Here is a 16,044-nt window from a genome sequence, read left to right on the forward strand (position 1 = left end):
ATATTTTTGTAAGATGCCATATGAGGGTTTACCCTAAAGACAGGACATTAAATGATCAACATGGTTAATCTGGTCTTGCCAAGCACCACTTTCTAGCAGCAATTTGTGGACCTACTCCAGGGTCCACAAAGCCACTGAGCTTAAAGAATTCTACCACATTTGAAGCCAGTCTATGAATATGAACCCAGAATACATGACCTAAACAGCTGTTTGCTAAAATGCATAACAATAATTTACGTGTGTAAATTATGTGTAAAAGATTTCCAACTGGCCATTTCTTACCCGCCTGTTGAGACCTGTTTTGCTTCCAAGCTTGGTCACATCTCCCAGGCTATTCTGTGAAACCCTTCGATCAACATCTTCATGGAATCCTAGGAAATGTCTCTCATTAAAACACATTTTCATTTTACCATACAACAGATGATTTCTACTAAGTGGTAATCGTTCAAATATTTATGCTATCTTTTTAAAGAAACACCACTATTGGCATTTGATGCCTGATTATTTATAATACACTATACCTGCACCATCTGAGTATGGGACGTCTCCATTTGTGGTTGCGGCTACCATCATCTTTTTAGCACTACTGAGTCCACGGCTGTTAAGAAAGACAGGTAAGTGTACGATATTTCTCATGTAATCATGCCCATTTATATTTGAGTCACGGAGCACACTGTTCAGGTTCTGATTAATTGCCTTTATGATGATGTGTGGGTCACTAGCAAAAATTGCAATAAATGGGCCTTTTGAAAACAGGACTCTAACCTGTGAAAAGAAAAAAGAAAAATGAATGAAATCATTCAAAATTGGTATCCCATGGGTGGTCTAGTCACAGTAAAGATGGCACAAGTGGCTCGGGTAGCAAGGCTTTCATGACACTCCTAGACAGATGTTGGAAGACCGCTAAGGCTCACCCCACACCCCGCCACTGCCCATCTCTTCTGTACTGGGTTGCTGCCCACTCCCAGTTCAGCAGGAGTTAAAATGTGGAAGGGGGCTGCAAATATGTACTGTGGTGTGCATTGAGAATAGCACACTCATATATTGCCACCACAGGAAGCAAAAGATTCTGCTGAGACACAAAGTTCAACAGGCTATGTTTATGGAACACAGATTGGGTTGGATCCAGAGAAGTACTTGCACAACAGGGCTCTCCTGCTTTCATCTTGTCACTTCAGCCCTTCATGCTCTACAAAAAGTTGCCTTCCAGGATACAGTGGTACCTCAGGTTAAGTACTTAATTCATTCCGGAGGTCCATTCTCAACCTGAAACTGTTCTTAACCTGAAGTACCACTTTAACTAATGGGGCCTCCTGCTGCCCAATTTCTGTTCTCATCCTGAAGCAAAGTTCTTAACCCGAGGTAATATTTCTGGGTTAGTGGAGTCTGTAACCTGAAGCGTATGTAACCCGAGGTACCACTGTATTTTGGGATGTGACTAATGGAACTGCTGAAGGGGGTAGAAATGGCAGAAATCAGGAGGAGGGACTGTTGAAACAGTGCCTTCCACTCATGCAAGGGATTCTCTGGATCCTGTTGCTGTTGTTTCTTCAGGTTAGCTCACAAAGGGGGGGTGAAATCACACGCCGCTTTTCAATGTTATAGATCCAAAACAATTCATGCAATCTCTTCAAGCAAAGATCTTAACTTAGGAGCAAGCCCCCAATATAAGTGGAACATAGGCTTGGGCTGTAGTTCCACTGAAAGCAAGTCAACTCAAAACAGCTAAATTGTTCCATTGGTTTTGGTAAGATTTAGTCACAACTACTTGGTCTGGATTGAAACCGATTATAAAGGAAATATTATTCTCATATACTTGACTGATTTCAGAACACTCAAAGTGTTTGACTGCCCAAGAGCACTCAAAGGTAAAATAGTAAAGGTTACTTACTGTGTCAAGCATCTGTAAAACTTTGTCCTGCTCGCATGCATCCAATCCATCAATAATTACCGCAAGCCTGGTTTGATTCTGAGTAAAGCTATCAATGGTTTTTGCCATCTTTGCCATCAGTTCCACTTCACATTTAAGAACCTATAAAATAAAAGTAGTGTCAAAATGGTAGTGTTACCATCCTCCAACACGAATCTCATTGAAATGACACATTTTGCTTTCACTGTTTAAAACAGTGAACCCCTTTTGCACAAATGTATTCCTTAGGTTCACTGGGAATTAAATATAAATCAAGACGGCTTAGAGGTTTTATTTACAATTAAGTAGTGTACAAATTCTATTAAATAAAAAAGACAGAAATGTTCAATTATATAACTGATGAAGTGCTTTATTCTCATGACTCCCCACCTTTTAAATTTCAAGTTAAACAAGCATCATACAATTCAAAGCAACCGCCACAGTTTTTATGACAATATAATAATACTTACTTTCATAAACCCCTCACTTTTCAGCTTGTGTAGCTTTGAAGCAGCACTATGAAGCCGTTTTCTCTGTGAGTTCAAGACTGAGTCCATCACTCGCCACCACGTGCGGCAGTTCAAGATGAAGCCCAAACCCACAACACATAGAAATGATATCAGAATAGCATTCACTGTCATGTTTTCAGGGTTCACTTTAAAATAAGCTATAAGAGTGATCCCAGCAACAACGCAGCTCAGAATGAAAAGGAAAATAACGAAGGATGGGAGGCAACAAGTTTTCTTCCATTTCTTTTTACCTATGAAACAAACCAACAACTGCTAAGCACTTTTCTACGTTCAGCAGGAAACTCAAGCACCACCACCAAATTTAACAGTCTGACATTTTAAAACTGAGATGAAATTAGAAGAACAGCAGCTATAGGAGGTTTTTAAGCAGAACATGTCATCGAGGCTTTAGTCAAGATTCCTGCATCGCAGGGCGAGGAGCCCAACTCTATGATTCCATGATATTCTTGAAAAATCTTAACATGAGGTCCCTTTACATTCCCCCATGGCTTCAAGATGAGTTAGCTGCACAAGTTTCAGAAACCCTTGTCCACGGGTAGAGAACTTGTGGCCCTCCAGATATTTTTGGCCAACACCTCCCATCACCCCTATCTACTAGCCATGCTAGCTAGCATCCAACAACACTTCTATCTTAGCTATTATATGAACTACACACAGAGGATTGTTTATGAGGCCAGGCTAAAAGAGCAAAAGTAATGCCTCTCTCCTGAGAAAAAATACAGATCCAAAGAAGATCCTGAGGATTTTACAGATCTTTGGAGAACTTCACATTATGTGTTATTCTTTCCACAACTGCTAAGTTTCAAACATTTTTATATCATGGGGATATCTGCAGACCTTCTAGCTTCTTCCATTTATTATACGCTTTCTAAATGTTTCAGGGAAAATATATTTCCGAAGCAGATGCATTGTTCCATTGTTACAACAGAAATGGGAAAAAGCAGTGATTTGCTAAAATAATAATAATAATAATAACACCTTGAGTATCTTCAGTCTTGAATACTCGGAAAAGACGTGTTGCTAAGAAACCAAATTCCCTCTCGCAGGCATCTGAGAGTGTGGCAATCATTTCAGCCATTGAAGTTTCTCCACCAACACTGGATAGCCTATTGTAATCTGTAAATAAAAATCTGAAGACAAATACATGAAACGGTTTGATTACTATTGGCTGATAGAATAAGCTTTTTTCTGTCATTAAGATACACATCTTTAAACTGCTGGGCTGCTTTTAATACAGTAAACTTCTGCATTTTTATTTGCCACTCCTCCCCTGCTTTTAAAAAACATGCAATGATAGTTCTTAACTTCTGCACACTTCTAACAATGTAATACAGGAATTATTTCAACCAAGTGCTTAATCAGGACTCCAGGGTTTAGAGTAGACTCACTAAAATTAATGGGCCTAGATTAGTCATGTTCATTAAATTAAATTGGTTTACAATGAGTAGGTCAACTGCTGGCTGCAACCCCAGATATGTCACAAAGGCATGTCACTCCATGCAGAATTGCAGCCTTAGAGAAAATCCAACAAAGTGTTAGTAACTGTATTTTGATGAAGAGCTTCCTAGCACGCATAGGAAAATATTCTGCAGTTTTACTGGCGAGTTTGCCAGTGATCCCAACAATATTTCTCTCTGTTGCTGCAAGACAAGATCTCAAGGAACCAACCCAGTTAGACATTTAAAAATCCAAATACAGGCAGGCAGACACACACACACAGGATGACAACATTTACACAGCGTTGCCACCTGAGGAATTTCAAAGTTCAGTTCCAAGAGATTGTAGCACAATAGAATGTTGAAAAGAGAATGTTTCCTATTTCTATGCTGTGTGGACAGTCCTACACAGGTAAGTGGCTGCATAGTCAATCTAATTAGTGTATTGGCCAAAGATCCTAGCTCAGTTGATCTCCATGAAACTTGGTCTCAGATGAGCATTTGACTATCAGACATTTTTCTTTTTTAAAGCAGATGCTCTCTGATGTGATTCACAACTAGAAGAACAAGATGTGAGATTATACTAACCTTACAGGTAAGGCTTTAGTTGTTTGCTCTGGCAGCTCCGGTGGGTTCACAAACATAAGTTTAAGAAGCAACTCCATGTAGCCAATATGTCTTGCCAACCTTGTACTTAACACCCATGCCCAGTTCCAGTTCTCTCCTTCTCTTCGGCTACCAAAGTATATCACAGCTAGAAGAAGACGTTTTACAAATACCCTCAATGTTAATAGCAGTTATGGGCTTTAAACAGGAAACCAAATCACAAACCCTTTTGACACCAATCACATTTTAACTCTTATCATTGCTATATATTTTATGACAATTATCAACTATTTTCATTTAGTTCCACAGTGCATTTCTGGATAAAGCATGACAAAAGCAGTTAGCTCATACTTAACAATCCTAATTCTTAAGTTATGTACACACCCATTTTTTTCTCTGAGCTTCTTCTGAAGAATATGATGCTGCAGACCCCAATGTTATTTCCCATTTAAAAGCTAGAAGCAATAACACCCAACTTTTTGCAGGCAGGGTGAAAATTTGGGACATGCAAATTTTGGTGCATGCATATTTCTTTATATCATTGTCATTGATAACGTCGTGGAACAGTAATTAATAAACTTCAAAATTAATGGAACCAAAAGACAGATACTGGCCTCCTTCTCAATTTTACAAATATTTGAAACCTGAGTATTGTAAATATTTAGCTACCCTTATTTTTGTGCTAGTGTACTTGAATACATCATATATTGAAAATCCACGTTTCACAATTTAGTTCAACATCCGAACAGTTTCATTTCGTGGACTAAATTTCAGCTTAATTCTGGGCACATAATAGGTTTTTAATAAATCCAATTTAAGACTTACTAAAAAAAACATAGAGCAGTGCCAGCAAGCTCAGTGCCACTGCAATTCCAAGTTTTGCATCCAAAGTGAATGAAAGCAGTAAACCAACGCCACCACACAACAAAAGCGTAAGGACCACAATCAGCCAGGAAAATTGGAACAAAGGTTCAATCTGCTGTCCAGCAAAAGTTTTCATTTCATCTAAAAAAAAAGAGAAAAGAAAATAATTAATCAAAATTATTCAAATAATCAAAAGGTAATTCCAGAGGCGGTTCTCTGTATGGCTACAATTGCTCCCTTGCAGAACAATCTACCATTTTTAAATAAATAAATTACTTTTCCATTAGAAAGCATGATAAGGATGGGGTGACTAAGAAGAAGGGATGGGGGTGGGTTAGATTCCATTTGTACTTTAAGGCAAGCCTACCCAATACACATCCTGCAACAATACAATAACTGAAACACAGCCATCCTTAACAATTCTAAGTTCTCCAAATTTCTCAGTGCAGATCTTTCGCATAAAAAAGCATAAACTGGAGTAATTTTTACCTTCAAGTTTCTTGAGCAGAAAAGATTTCCCACTTCCCCATTGGGCATACAGCCCAACACAGATGGGAGGCTGCATAGTTGGCTCACTAAGAATGTCGGCTAGTGCACTGCTATAAAGATCATAACCCAGCATATCTCCATCAGATTCTGTCGGAGACAAGTGTCCTGCAAAACCAAACAGGCTTCATGGAGTAAATGAGTTATGAACGTAAGTATTTAGGTTTTCATACATTGGCAAATCATGACCAGCATGCTTAAAGCAACTTAAAATAAACCACTCACTCTTGAAAAGAAACCCTCATTTCTTTTCATAGTCCCACATAAAATTAACACATTTATTTTCTTTTTGCATGCTGTTACCTGAAAGATGATTTTGGTGCAGTGAGAGCAGCACTGCAGGAGTGTACAAACACACACACACACACACAAGTTGCGGAGCGGTCAAACCAGAGTATATTACCACAGAAAAAGCCACATACATCACACCCCTCTTTTGCTGTGTGTGTGCCAAAAGAACTGCAGAAAATACACATGCACACAGAAGAGAGGAGCGGTGCAATAAGAAAAGATTGCCACAGCAAGCCACACACACATTAAGGAAGAAGCAGTGGTCCTGGAAGACACACTATTGCATCCAGGAAAAGAAAACACACAGAGTGAGAGAACAGGAGAGGACCCACTGCAAGGTACCACTGAGAAGAGGAAGCCCCCCCCCCCAAAAAAATGAGCAAGCAGGCTGCTAGAACAACAGTAAAAACAAGCCTCCCTTAGACAAAGGCGAAAAGAACTTCAGTTTCTTTTCAGTGTGGCCTGTCTTTATGTAACTTCTAATTTTCTTCATTCCAGGCTGCCCTCTCCTGAGTGCTTGGTTGCTTGGTTGGGAAAGGTGGCCGGGGTGGGGGGGAGGTTTCTTCTTTGGTCCAGGAGCAGCTGTCTTCTCTTCATAGGCTTGTGGAGCTAAAGGGGAGGCTGTGCTGAGGAGGGATAGGTGAACGGGTGGAGAAGGCTGGCTATGTTAGGGGTAGAGTGAGAGAGACCCCTCTGCTTGCGAGCAACGGTCCTCACTTGACGCCTTGGTCACTTCCTTGCAGCTTGGAAGCCGGCAGATTAAGAAGAAAATGCACAATACTTACGAGCTCCAAATATCTGAGTTAAAATGCTTTTCTGGTGGCTACAGTCAATGTTGTAAGGCGTCTCTCCAGCTTTATTGGGCCTGTAAAGCAGTCTACCGTCTTTAGGGTTTCTCAGAAGCAGTTCTGCAAGCCTACGGCTTCTCCCACGAATAGCAATATGAAGTGGGGTGTCTCCTTTCTGTAACAACACCAAAAGAGAAAGGGTGAGGATGTAGCTATTGTGGAGTAGATCACTTACTTACTCAAAAGCTGCCCTGACAAATTCCCTTCACTGCCATCCCTTATCCCCCTAGAACAGGACCTTCCCTTAGTTTTTTTGCTCTCTAAATAACCTGTTTCTTCACTTTGCAAATTCTGTTTCTGTAAAAGAAAAATCCAGGGTTAGGGTTAATTTTACTGAATTATTCTGACAGGTCCTTCTTCTTTACAAGCATGTGTAAAATTAGTTATCTACCTCAACATCATTTTCAACTGCCTTCATTTAATAGAGGACAATGTGCCCTAAACAGTTTGGTGAAAGCATTAGGAACAATAAATTAAAATAAATACAGTGGTTATCAACTAGAGTTTACCTTGTCTACAGCAGAAACTTTAGCTCCTTTGTCAAGCAGAAGCTCAACTATTTCAATATTTCTCATCTTGGTGGCCTTTATAAGAGGTGTTTCTCCATCCTAAAAGCAAAAGTAAAATGGTATTTTGTGAATGCCTTCAAAACAGACAGGCACAACAGGCCTTCTGGCAGCAATGAATTTTGAATTCTGGAACACCTGCATATTTTATGGCAAAAAATAATAATTAAGTACCCACCACCAGCCTAGAAGTTTGGGGTAATTTTAATTGTAACATACATTTTTGTTTGTCCTTGGGGTCAAATCTGGTAGTCCAGGTTGCTGTTTTTCAAGGCAGATACTCAGTATTACATAATGAAGTTCAGTTATTCCTCAATACATTTACAGAGCAATCTTAACTAGAGGAAACTGGTGTAACTTGGCTTGGCATAACTTACACCAGCATAAAGGTAAAGGTAAAGGGACCCCTGACCATTAGGTCCAGTCGTGACCGATTCTGGGGTTGCGGAGCTCATCTCGCTTTATTGGCCAAGGGAGCCGGCGTACAGCTTCAGGGTCACGTGGCCAGCATGACTAAGCCGCTTCTGGCGAACCAGAGCAGCGCACGGAAACGCCATTTACCTTCCCGCCGGAGTGGTACCTATTTATCTACTTGCACTTTGATGTGCTTTTGAACTGCTAGGTTGGCAGGAGCAGGGACCGAGCAACGGGAGCTCACCCCGTCGCGGGGATTCAAACTGCTGACCTTCTGATCGGCAAGTCCTAGGCTCTGTGGTTTAACCCACAGCACCACCCGCATCATACATTACTACTATTCTAAATGCTGTTTGGAAGTCTCTGCAAGGGTCTAGGCCCCAGGTTGTGAGGACTGGGCCCTAGGTTGAATGACCAATCTGAACAGGATTTGGAATAGGTTTAAGTCTCTCCTTGCTGGGTCCAGTCCCACCCCTTTTGGGAGAGATTATGCTGGTGTAAGTAATGCAGGCTTAAATTCTGCTGGCTGAGCCCTGGCCAAGCTGGGATGAGGGATTTATTCCAGCATAGTTCTGGCTGAGCCTCTGGTGATCCAAGAAAGCCCAAGACCCTCTAAATCCAAGCTATCTTATCCCAGCAGATATTGGATTTGGATTGTGCTGTTAAGCATTCCCTTGAACACAAATTTGGTATGGTGTTTTCCCCATGCAATGAATTATTTCCTTTGCTGATGTTCTAATTTGCAATGGTAGTTATTCTTAAGTAAAGCATTTCTCATTAAATTTATTTATGGGAAAGCATCTCAGAAGGAAAATTAGCTTAAGTATGTGCATATAGCCTCCGCTCAAAATGCATTTCGGTTAAGATATTGATTTTCTATTTTTTTAAAGGTGATGGGAAATGCTGGTGATATGTATTTTTAATGTGCTCCACAGGCTTTCTGAATATAGTTTTAAAAGAAAATTTCAAGCACAGAAAAGCAAATATGAACAAACTAGAATTGTACTCAAGTACTCTCTCCTCACATTTAGGGAAGACAACATTTTTAACAAAAATGCCATATTCCACAACACAGGGAAGACCGAAAAAGCATTGTTGAAAAATAAACCATATCTTGAAGATCAAAGCCATTACATGGTATATTTTACCTTTGTACATATTTCAGTGTCTGGGTTGCACTGCAAGATATCTCTAACCATGGTAGCATTTCCTTTTTCAACAGCCCAGTATAAAGCAGTTTTATTATCCTACAAATAAACAACATATTTGAAAAGCACTTTAAATGCAGTCAAACTAACTTCACAAACCACGTATTATGCAGGTTATATTCAACACTATATAGCAAAGTGATAAAATTCAGAATGGAAAAAGGAAACTGACATTGGGGTGTGTGTTTTTTTTAAGGTAATGTAAGTTACATATCAGTGTTTGGCTAAAATTAGGATTATAGTATTTCAAAAAATTTCTTCAACACATGGCATTCAGAAACCACTTCACAAAAAGCTGGCACACACAATATATTTAACTGAAAGGGATGGAGAATCTTCTCTAAACACTATATTACAACCAAATCTAGAAATATAGGGTGTGCCTTGGGAAGAAGAAGAATCTTCTGCTGGTATTTGCTTTTAGGAACAGTACTGGATGTATAATGAATTGCATAAGATTTCCGTATTTATTTATTTTTTTAAAAAAGTAGCTCAGCTCCGTATTTATTTATTTTTTTAAAAAAGTAGCTCAGCGTCATCATATCAACAAAGCAACTGCAATGTGTACTGCATCACCTCTGAACTGTAGGTTCAGGAAACTCCTTGCAACAGTTGTACTTAAGAAATATTTTTACTACAGTGAAAAGCTGAAATATTCTGATTTCACAGTCCAGCCTGACAGTTGATTATGTACTCAGCATCAGCTGCTGTTCTGATCCACCGACAAATAGCAGCTACTGTCAGAAGCTGTACTGAGCACCTGTCATTTTGCAGGCTTCTGAGCTCTCAATTCAATCCCCCTTCCATGACTAAAAGCAACAGCAGATTTTGGGTTAACCAGTTTATATATTTAGATGGTAGGCAAGGGCTTCATGACTCACTGAATTAGACTCACTAGCAAGTGCCTAAAACTAAGATGGATGCAGTGCTCCCAAGGAGCAGAATAGGGCATGGATGCTCTTTATGATCAAAACAAATATACCTACTTTACATACTGACTTTAAGAGACAGTAAGTATAGAATGCCAAGGAACAAAATGTTTGTCTTTATGTGTCATGTTAAAGTGCACCGTTCTTTCCAGTTGCAAATACAGTAGGAAATCAAGTGGTTTTCAAGATGCCATCTAGAAATGTGCTTCCTGTCTCCAAGGGATGCTTTTGGAAATGATATATTACAAGAGCATTTTTCAAAATCCTGAACTCACGCAGAATTACTTACCTGCCCTCTAATGTCTATATCTGCATACTTCTGAAGCAAGGCTCTCACAATTTCAACATGACCGCCTCGGACAGCCCCAATCAGCACAGTATCTCCACTCTGCAATGAGGACAAAACACAGTCAGATGTCTTAAAGCACTTCCAAAATAGCTTTTTATGTTATAAGTATTTTAAAAAATAATGAATGTATATATACACATTATCAATACCGTTACTTACCCTGTCAGGAATATTCACATAGGTTCCTGCATCTAAGAGGTCCTGCACAATTTCAGTATGTCCTTCCTTTGCGGCAATCATCAAAGCTGTGTTTCCATCTTTATCTGTTAAGTTGACATTTGGATTCCTTTTCAGGATTTCTTTTACTGAATCTGTGAAACCACCTTTTACTGCTACTATAAGTGCAGTCATGGAATTCTGGAGAGGGGAAGAGATAGAAAACACACAATATATTAGTGGCGGTATGAGACTAACTGGTCAATACAGGAGGAGATTTTTTCCTCCGCTTCTGAAGTTCATCTTATTTCAGTAGCATTAACTTCAAACACACCTTTACATTCCACTATTACTTTTACGCCAAAAGCAATTCTACATTTTCAGGTAACAGCAGTAAGGAAAAATTCCCCAGAGCCAGGAAAATCTGCACCCCAGACTTTATATTCACAGACCTTAGAATCCAATACAACAGGTTTCTTTCAAGCCCAATAGCAGCACAACAAATGGGTTTCTGGCATGGGCAACACAGCTCAGGAGATAAGAGTTAATTATTTCCTCCTCAACTATGACTCCTTCCTGAAATTGCAAAATAATAGCTAATAAAAGACTTTTTAAAATCCTAACTGTATGGGTTTGAGAATTTGCTGTGATTGTCAGAGCTGCAGAGGAAAATGTCTCCACATCACAATTAAGCCTGAAGAAAGCCCTCAATTGGGCAGGAGAAGGATAGGATGGTATGGTCATCAGGGTAGTCCTCAGTGGGCACATGAGTGTCTTCAGATGCCAGGCTGGCAACCCCAGCACTAAACCATCTGGACTAACAGACACCGTGATCCCATCTTCTTTAAACACTATCTACTGCTTTATTATTAGAATAATATTTAAAGTACTCACAGCTCCTTCTTGATCAACATCCGCTCCCATATGCAGCAAATACTTCACACATTCCAGATGACCTTTTCTTGCAGCCCAGATCAGCGGAGTAGTCCCATACTGTAGAATATATTTTGAACATATGAGACACATTCCAGCTTTGTTTTGAAAGCAGAACAACTCCCTCAGTTTGTGAGTGGGCAGGAGAAGAAAGGTGTCAAGTAAGTAGGTAGAATTTCAAGCGGAAGACATGAAAATAACATTTTAGGATAATGCCAGAACATAACAGAAGACCTCGCTAATACAGAAATGTGAAAAGGAAGTTAAAAGAGTTACTAAGTTGGCAACATTCCCAAAGCAGTGCAGGGAGACAGATCAATGGTAGGGGGGGAAAGGCAAATATAGGTATAGTAGAGCTGAGAAGTGCTATTGTCATATATTGTGGATTCAGAGTGAGGTAAAATCACAGCTAATTCAATAGAGGGTGGGAATATCATGAAAGATTATATAGTACACCTATAGGTCAGCATCTGCTAGTCCTTAGGAGGCCATAACCAACAGTCTCACTCTATTAACAGTTTATGTACTATCATTGGGCAGAGTTTGGACAATATACAGCCTGTGAGCTCTTGTAAGGAGTCTTAAAAATTATTTCATTTGATATTTTAAATGTTTTAGCGACTAGAAGAATATTCCCCAACCTGGTGCCTTCAAGTTCTTACTTGATTCCAACTCTCATCAGTCCCAGACACCATGACCAATGGTCAGGGACAAGACAAGTTGTAGCCTAAAACCTATGGAGGGCACCAGACTGGAGAAGCCTGAACTAGAGCTGGAATACTGTTGAATGATTGCTCAGAGCACCCCAATGGAAATATGCATAGGTAAGCATGCATAGGATTTCATGCAAAGTGGGTTAAAAAAACTTCTAACTAAGAACATCCTCGTGAATTAAGATGAAGTCTAAACATAAATTCCTCTCAAATCCCATGTAGTGAAACAGAGCTTAGACTACTATCTTAGCATTCTTAACAATTTTAACTTATTATGGTAATGAGGTAAGCTTTTGCCGGAAAGAAAACTCCTACCTTGTCAGAGCAGTTGACCTTAGCTCCATGATGCAGTAAAAGTTGTACTATACGAGAGTGGCCTCGTCCTGCTGCCCAAATTATTGGATAGACACTGTATTGCTTTGAGGAGAAAAGGTTTGAAAGTTGTAAGAATCCCAAGATTTAACGGGCAATATCAAGCAGTGCCCAATGTGACTTCTCCTTCCCCTTCTCCTCCCCACACCCAACGCAGCTCCCTGCAATCTGCAATGGAAGGATGGAGGACCTCTCAGAACAGATTGGGAGGGTGAAGAGAGAGGTAGGGGAAGTCCCACTGTATGAATGGAAGTATGTTCAGGCAAAGCTGGATTTCACCCAAGATACCTGATTCCTATAGAGTGGTACCTCTAGTTACAAACTTAATTTGTTCTGGAGGTCCGTTCTTAACCTGAAACTGTTCTTAACTAGAGGCGTGCTTTCACTAATGGGGCCTCTTGCTGCTGCTGCGCCGCCGGCACACAATTTCCGTTCTCATCCTTGGGCAAAGTTCTCAACTTGAGGTAACTTTTCCAGGTTAGCGGAGTTTGTAACCTGAAGCGTTTGTAACCTGAGGTGTTTGTAACTCGAGGTTCCACTGTACAAAGTTCTGACAATAATAAGAATTACAAAATTCTATACAGTGGTACCTTGGGTTAAGTACTTAATTTGTTCTGGAGGTCCGTTCTTAACCTGAAACTGTTCTTAACCTGAAGCACCACTTTAGCTAATGGGGCCTCCCGCTGCCGCTGCACAATTTCTGTTCTCATCCTGAAGCAAAGTTCTTAACCCAAGGTAATATTTCTGGGTTAGCAGAGTCTGTAACCTGAAGTGTATGTTACCTGAAGCGTATGTAACCTGAGGTACCACTGTACTGCAATACTACCTAAATGTTAATAGTGAAACCTCAAGAAAGCATATAACATTATAACTCAATGGATAAAACAACTGAAAAAATAAAGTTATTCTTCTTTTGGAAGGACAAACAGTAAGACTAATTTCAAGCATGACTGTGATATATACCCAAGAGCCTTGATTGAACCAGAAGACTGATGCATGGAAGCAGGTTGTGGAGAGGTAGCTGGAAACCGCTCCAATTCCCACATTCCACTAGCTCTGACACAGCTGTGTTTACACCCAGCTATGCCAGAGAGGATAAGTCTTGGCCTGAAGGTGCTGACTCCCCTCCCTATTGCATCCAACAGCTGGGACAGGGGAGGAAACATCAGCAGAGATAGCAGGACAGGCAGCGGCAGGAACAAAAGGAGCTTTGAGTACTAGCACCACCAACCTCAGAGGCAGCAGAGAGAGCTTAGGCAAGGTAGACTTAATATAAAGGTAAAGGTAAAGGGACCCTGACCATTAGGTCCAGTCGTGGACGACTCTGGGGTTGCAGCGTTCATCTCGCTTTACTGGCCGAGGGAGACGGTGTACAGCTTCCGGGTCATGTGGCCAGCACGACTAAGCCGCTTCTGGCAAACCAGAGCAGCACACGGAAACGCCATTTACCTTCCCGCCTGAGTGGTACCTATTTATCTATTTGCACTTTGACGTGCTTTCGAACTGCTAGGAGGGAGCAGAAGCATGGACCGAGCAGGAGCAGGGACCGAGCAACAGGAGCTCACCCCGTCGTGGGGATTCGAACCGCCGACTTTCTGATCGGCAAGTCCTAGGCTCTGTGGTTTAACCCACAGCACCACCTGCGTCCCTTAGACTTGATATAGGAACTGATAAAAAGGAGGAATGTGCCGGTATGTAAAGTAGCAGCACAGCCCTGGACACGTGAATGTTTCTGAGTGGAGAGAAATGTGTATGTAAAACATAGTACAGAAATTAAAACTGTAATACTGAGCCTCAAAGGAGGCTGTATGATAAGAAAAGACTCAGAATGAATCTACCAAAGGATTCAGAATCTCAGCAGATCTCCTCCAAAAAATCTGAATAGACTTGGGACTCTGAAAAGATCCTTACACACTACTGCATCCTACAGGGGCTTTAAAATAAGACATGGGATTTTGCTTGTGCAGTCAGTACTTAATCTGTATTAGGATAAAAACCAAGGCACCACAGAACTAGCTGAATACATATTTTGGTACAGTTGTTATGTACATCCCATGCCATTTGTTGCATACAGCTAGTTGTGCATCAATAGAGATAAATCAGGGTCAATTATTTATTTTTTTCAAAGTATTTCAGGTGGTTCAAAGGTGCTCCATGCACAATGTTAAGTTTATACAAATTATCAGTGAGTAGTCCTAGGCCAAAAAAATAAAAGGAGAACTTTAAATTCAATTTCTATTTGCTCAATATGCATCCAAACCACAAGCTAATAATGGCAAATTACTCTACCGCAGAATTCTTCCCCTACTATCCCCACTGCAAATAGAAACAAAGATGGAAAAAACTTACCAGGCCAGTGATGTTGGGGTTTGCTCCCCTTTCAAGAAGCAGTTCAGCTGCTTCAGTACGGCCTTTGTAGCATGCCCACATAAGGGCGTTCCATCCACCCTAACACAGAAAATCAATACATGGACCATTTTTAAATCTATTTTCAGCATTTGCATAAAAGATTATGTTTCACAGTTGTTAGCCCAGTTCTCTGGTGCAAACAACATGCTACTGAGCAATGAAATCAAGGAGTATCAATCCGTCTAAACTACTTTTAGCTGAAAATTCCTATTATTTGCTCTAGTTCAGGGGTGTGGAAATGGTGGCCCTCCAGATGTGGCTAGACTCTCAGCAGCACTCCAGACATTGTTGGATTACAACTCCCATCATCCATAAGAATTTCAAAGGTTACCAGAATTTTGGTAAATTTTCAAAAGAATAAACTCTGAAGCACATGGTAGGATGGAGCTATGCTGCTCACCTGACCTCTCTCAGGCTGAGTTGCTTCTGCATATTGGGAGGGGGAGCTGGCAGCATGGTCAGCACAGTGCAAATGCCAATCTGCTGTTTGTTTACACCACACCAGCCAGAGGGAGGTCTGGCGAGTGGCACAACCCCAGCATGCTGTCAGCTACTAGAAGTACAGATCTATCTGTGCTGCAGCTTAATAAAAAAAAGGCCTACACCATTTTGAAGGACTAAAATGTTATTTGTTTATTACACGCCCTTCACCCTAAGGTCCCATATGCCATACCATGTCTCGATGTTCCATGTTCACATTGCAATTAAGTAGCTCTGACACAATGGCAGCATGTCCCTCTTTAGCAGCTGAGATAAGAGCTGTCCAGTTATCCTAAAGTGAGAGAAAGGAAAAATTAACAGTCCAATAGCTAACTAAAACCACAGATTATACCAGTTGAAGTGAAGTGACTATACCTTGAAGAAATAGACTTCTTATCCCAGGATAGGGAAGGACAATGTGGTGCCCTTGAGATGTTGTAATATAGACTACAACTCCCATCATCTCAGAACATGGCCATGCTGGC

The 16,044-nt window shown here is 40.6% G+C and overlaps 1 protein-coding gene across 11 annotated transcripts in view; it reads right to left on the bottom strand.

Moving 5' to 3' along the window:
- KIDINS220 (kinase D interacting substrate 220) overlaps window positions 1-16,044 on the bottom strand; it is a 61,691-nt gene that overhangs the window by 31,817 nt on the left and 13,830 nt on the right. For all 11 annotated transcript variants that reach the window (XM_083495392.1, XM_083495393.1, XM_083495398.1 and 8 more), the window contains exons 4-20: window positions 15,753-15,851; window positions 15,020-15,118; window positions 12,614-12,715; window positions 11,547-11,645; window positions 10,656-10,853; window positions 10,437-10,535; window positions 9,159-9,257; window positions 7,540-7,638; window positions 6,968-7,145; window positions 5,835-5,999; window positions 5,307-5,486; window positions 4,464-4,629; window positions 3,418-3,569; window positions 2,380-2,669; window positions 1,892-2,032; window positions 522-765; window positions 283-371 (exon numbers count right to left, since the gene is read on the bottom strand). In XM_083495392.1, the coding sequence (XP_083351518.1) occupies window positions 283-371; window positions 522-765; window positions 1,892-2,032; window positions 2,380-2,669; window positions 3,418-3,569; window positions 4,464-4,629; window positions 5,307-5,486; window positions 5,835-5,999; window positions 6,968-7,145; window positions 7,540-7,638; window positions 9,159-9,257; window positions 10,437-10,535; window positions 10,656-10,853; window positions 11,547-11,645; window positions 12,614-12,715; window positions 15,020-15,118; window positions 15,753-15,851 (2,499 nt within the window). The remainder of the gene's footprint in view (window positions 1-282; window positions 372-521; window positions 766-1,891; window positions 2,033-2,379; window positions 2,670-3,417; window positions 3,570-4,463; window positions 4,630-5,306; window positions 5,487-5,834; window positions 6,000-6,967; window positions 7,146-7,539; window positions 7,639-9,158; window positions 9,258-10,436; window positions 10,536-10,655; window positions 10,854-11,546; window positions 11,646-12,613; window positions 12,716-15,019; window positions 15,119-15,752; window positions 15,852-16,044) is intronic.

Source organism: Podarcis liolepis (genome assembly GCF_965112155.1).
Source record: "Podarcis liolepis genome assembly, chromosome: 3".
Classification (NCBI taxonomy): Eukaryota; Metazoa; Chordata; class Lepidosauria; order Squamata; family Lacertidae; genus Podarcis; species Podarcis liolepis.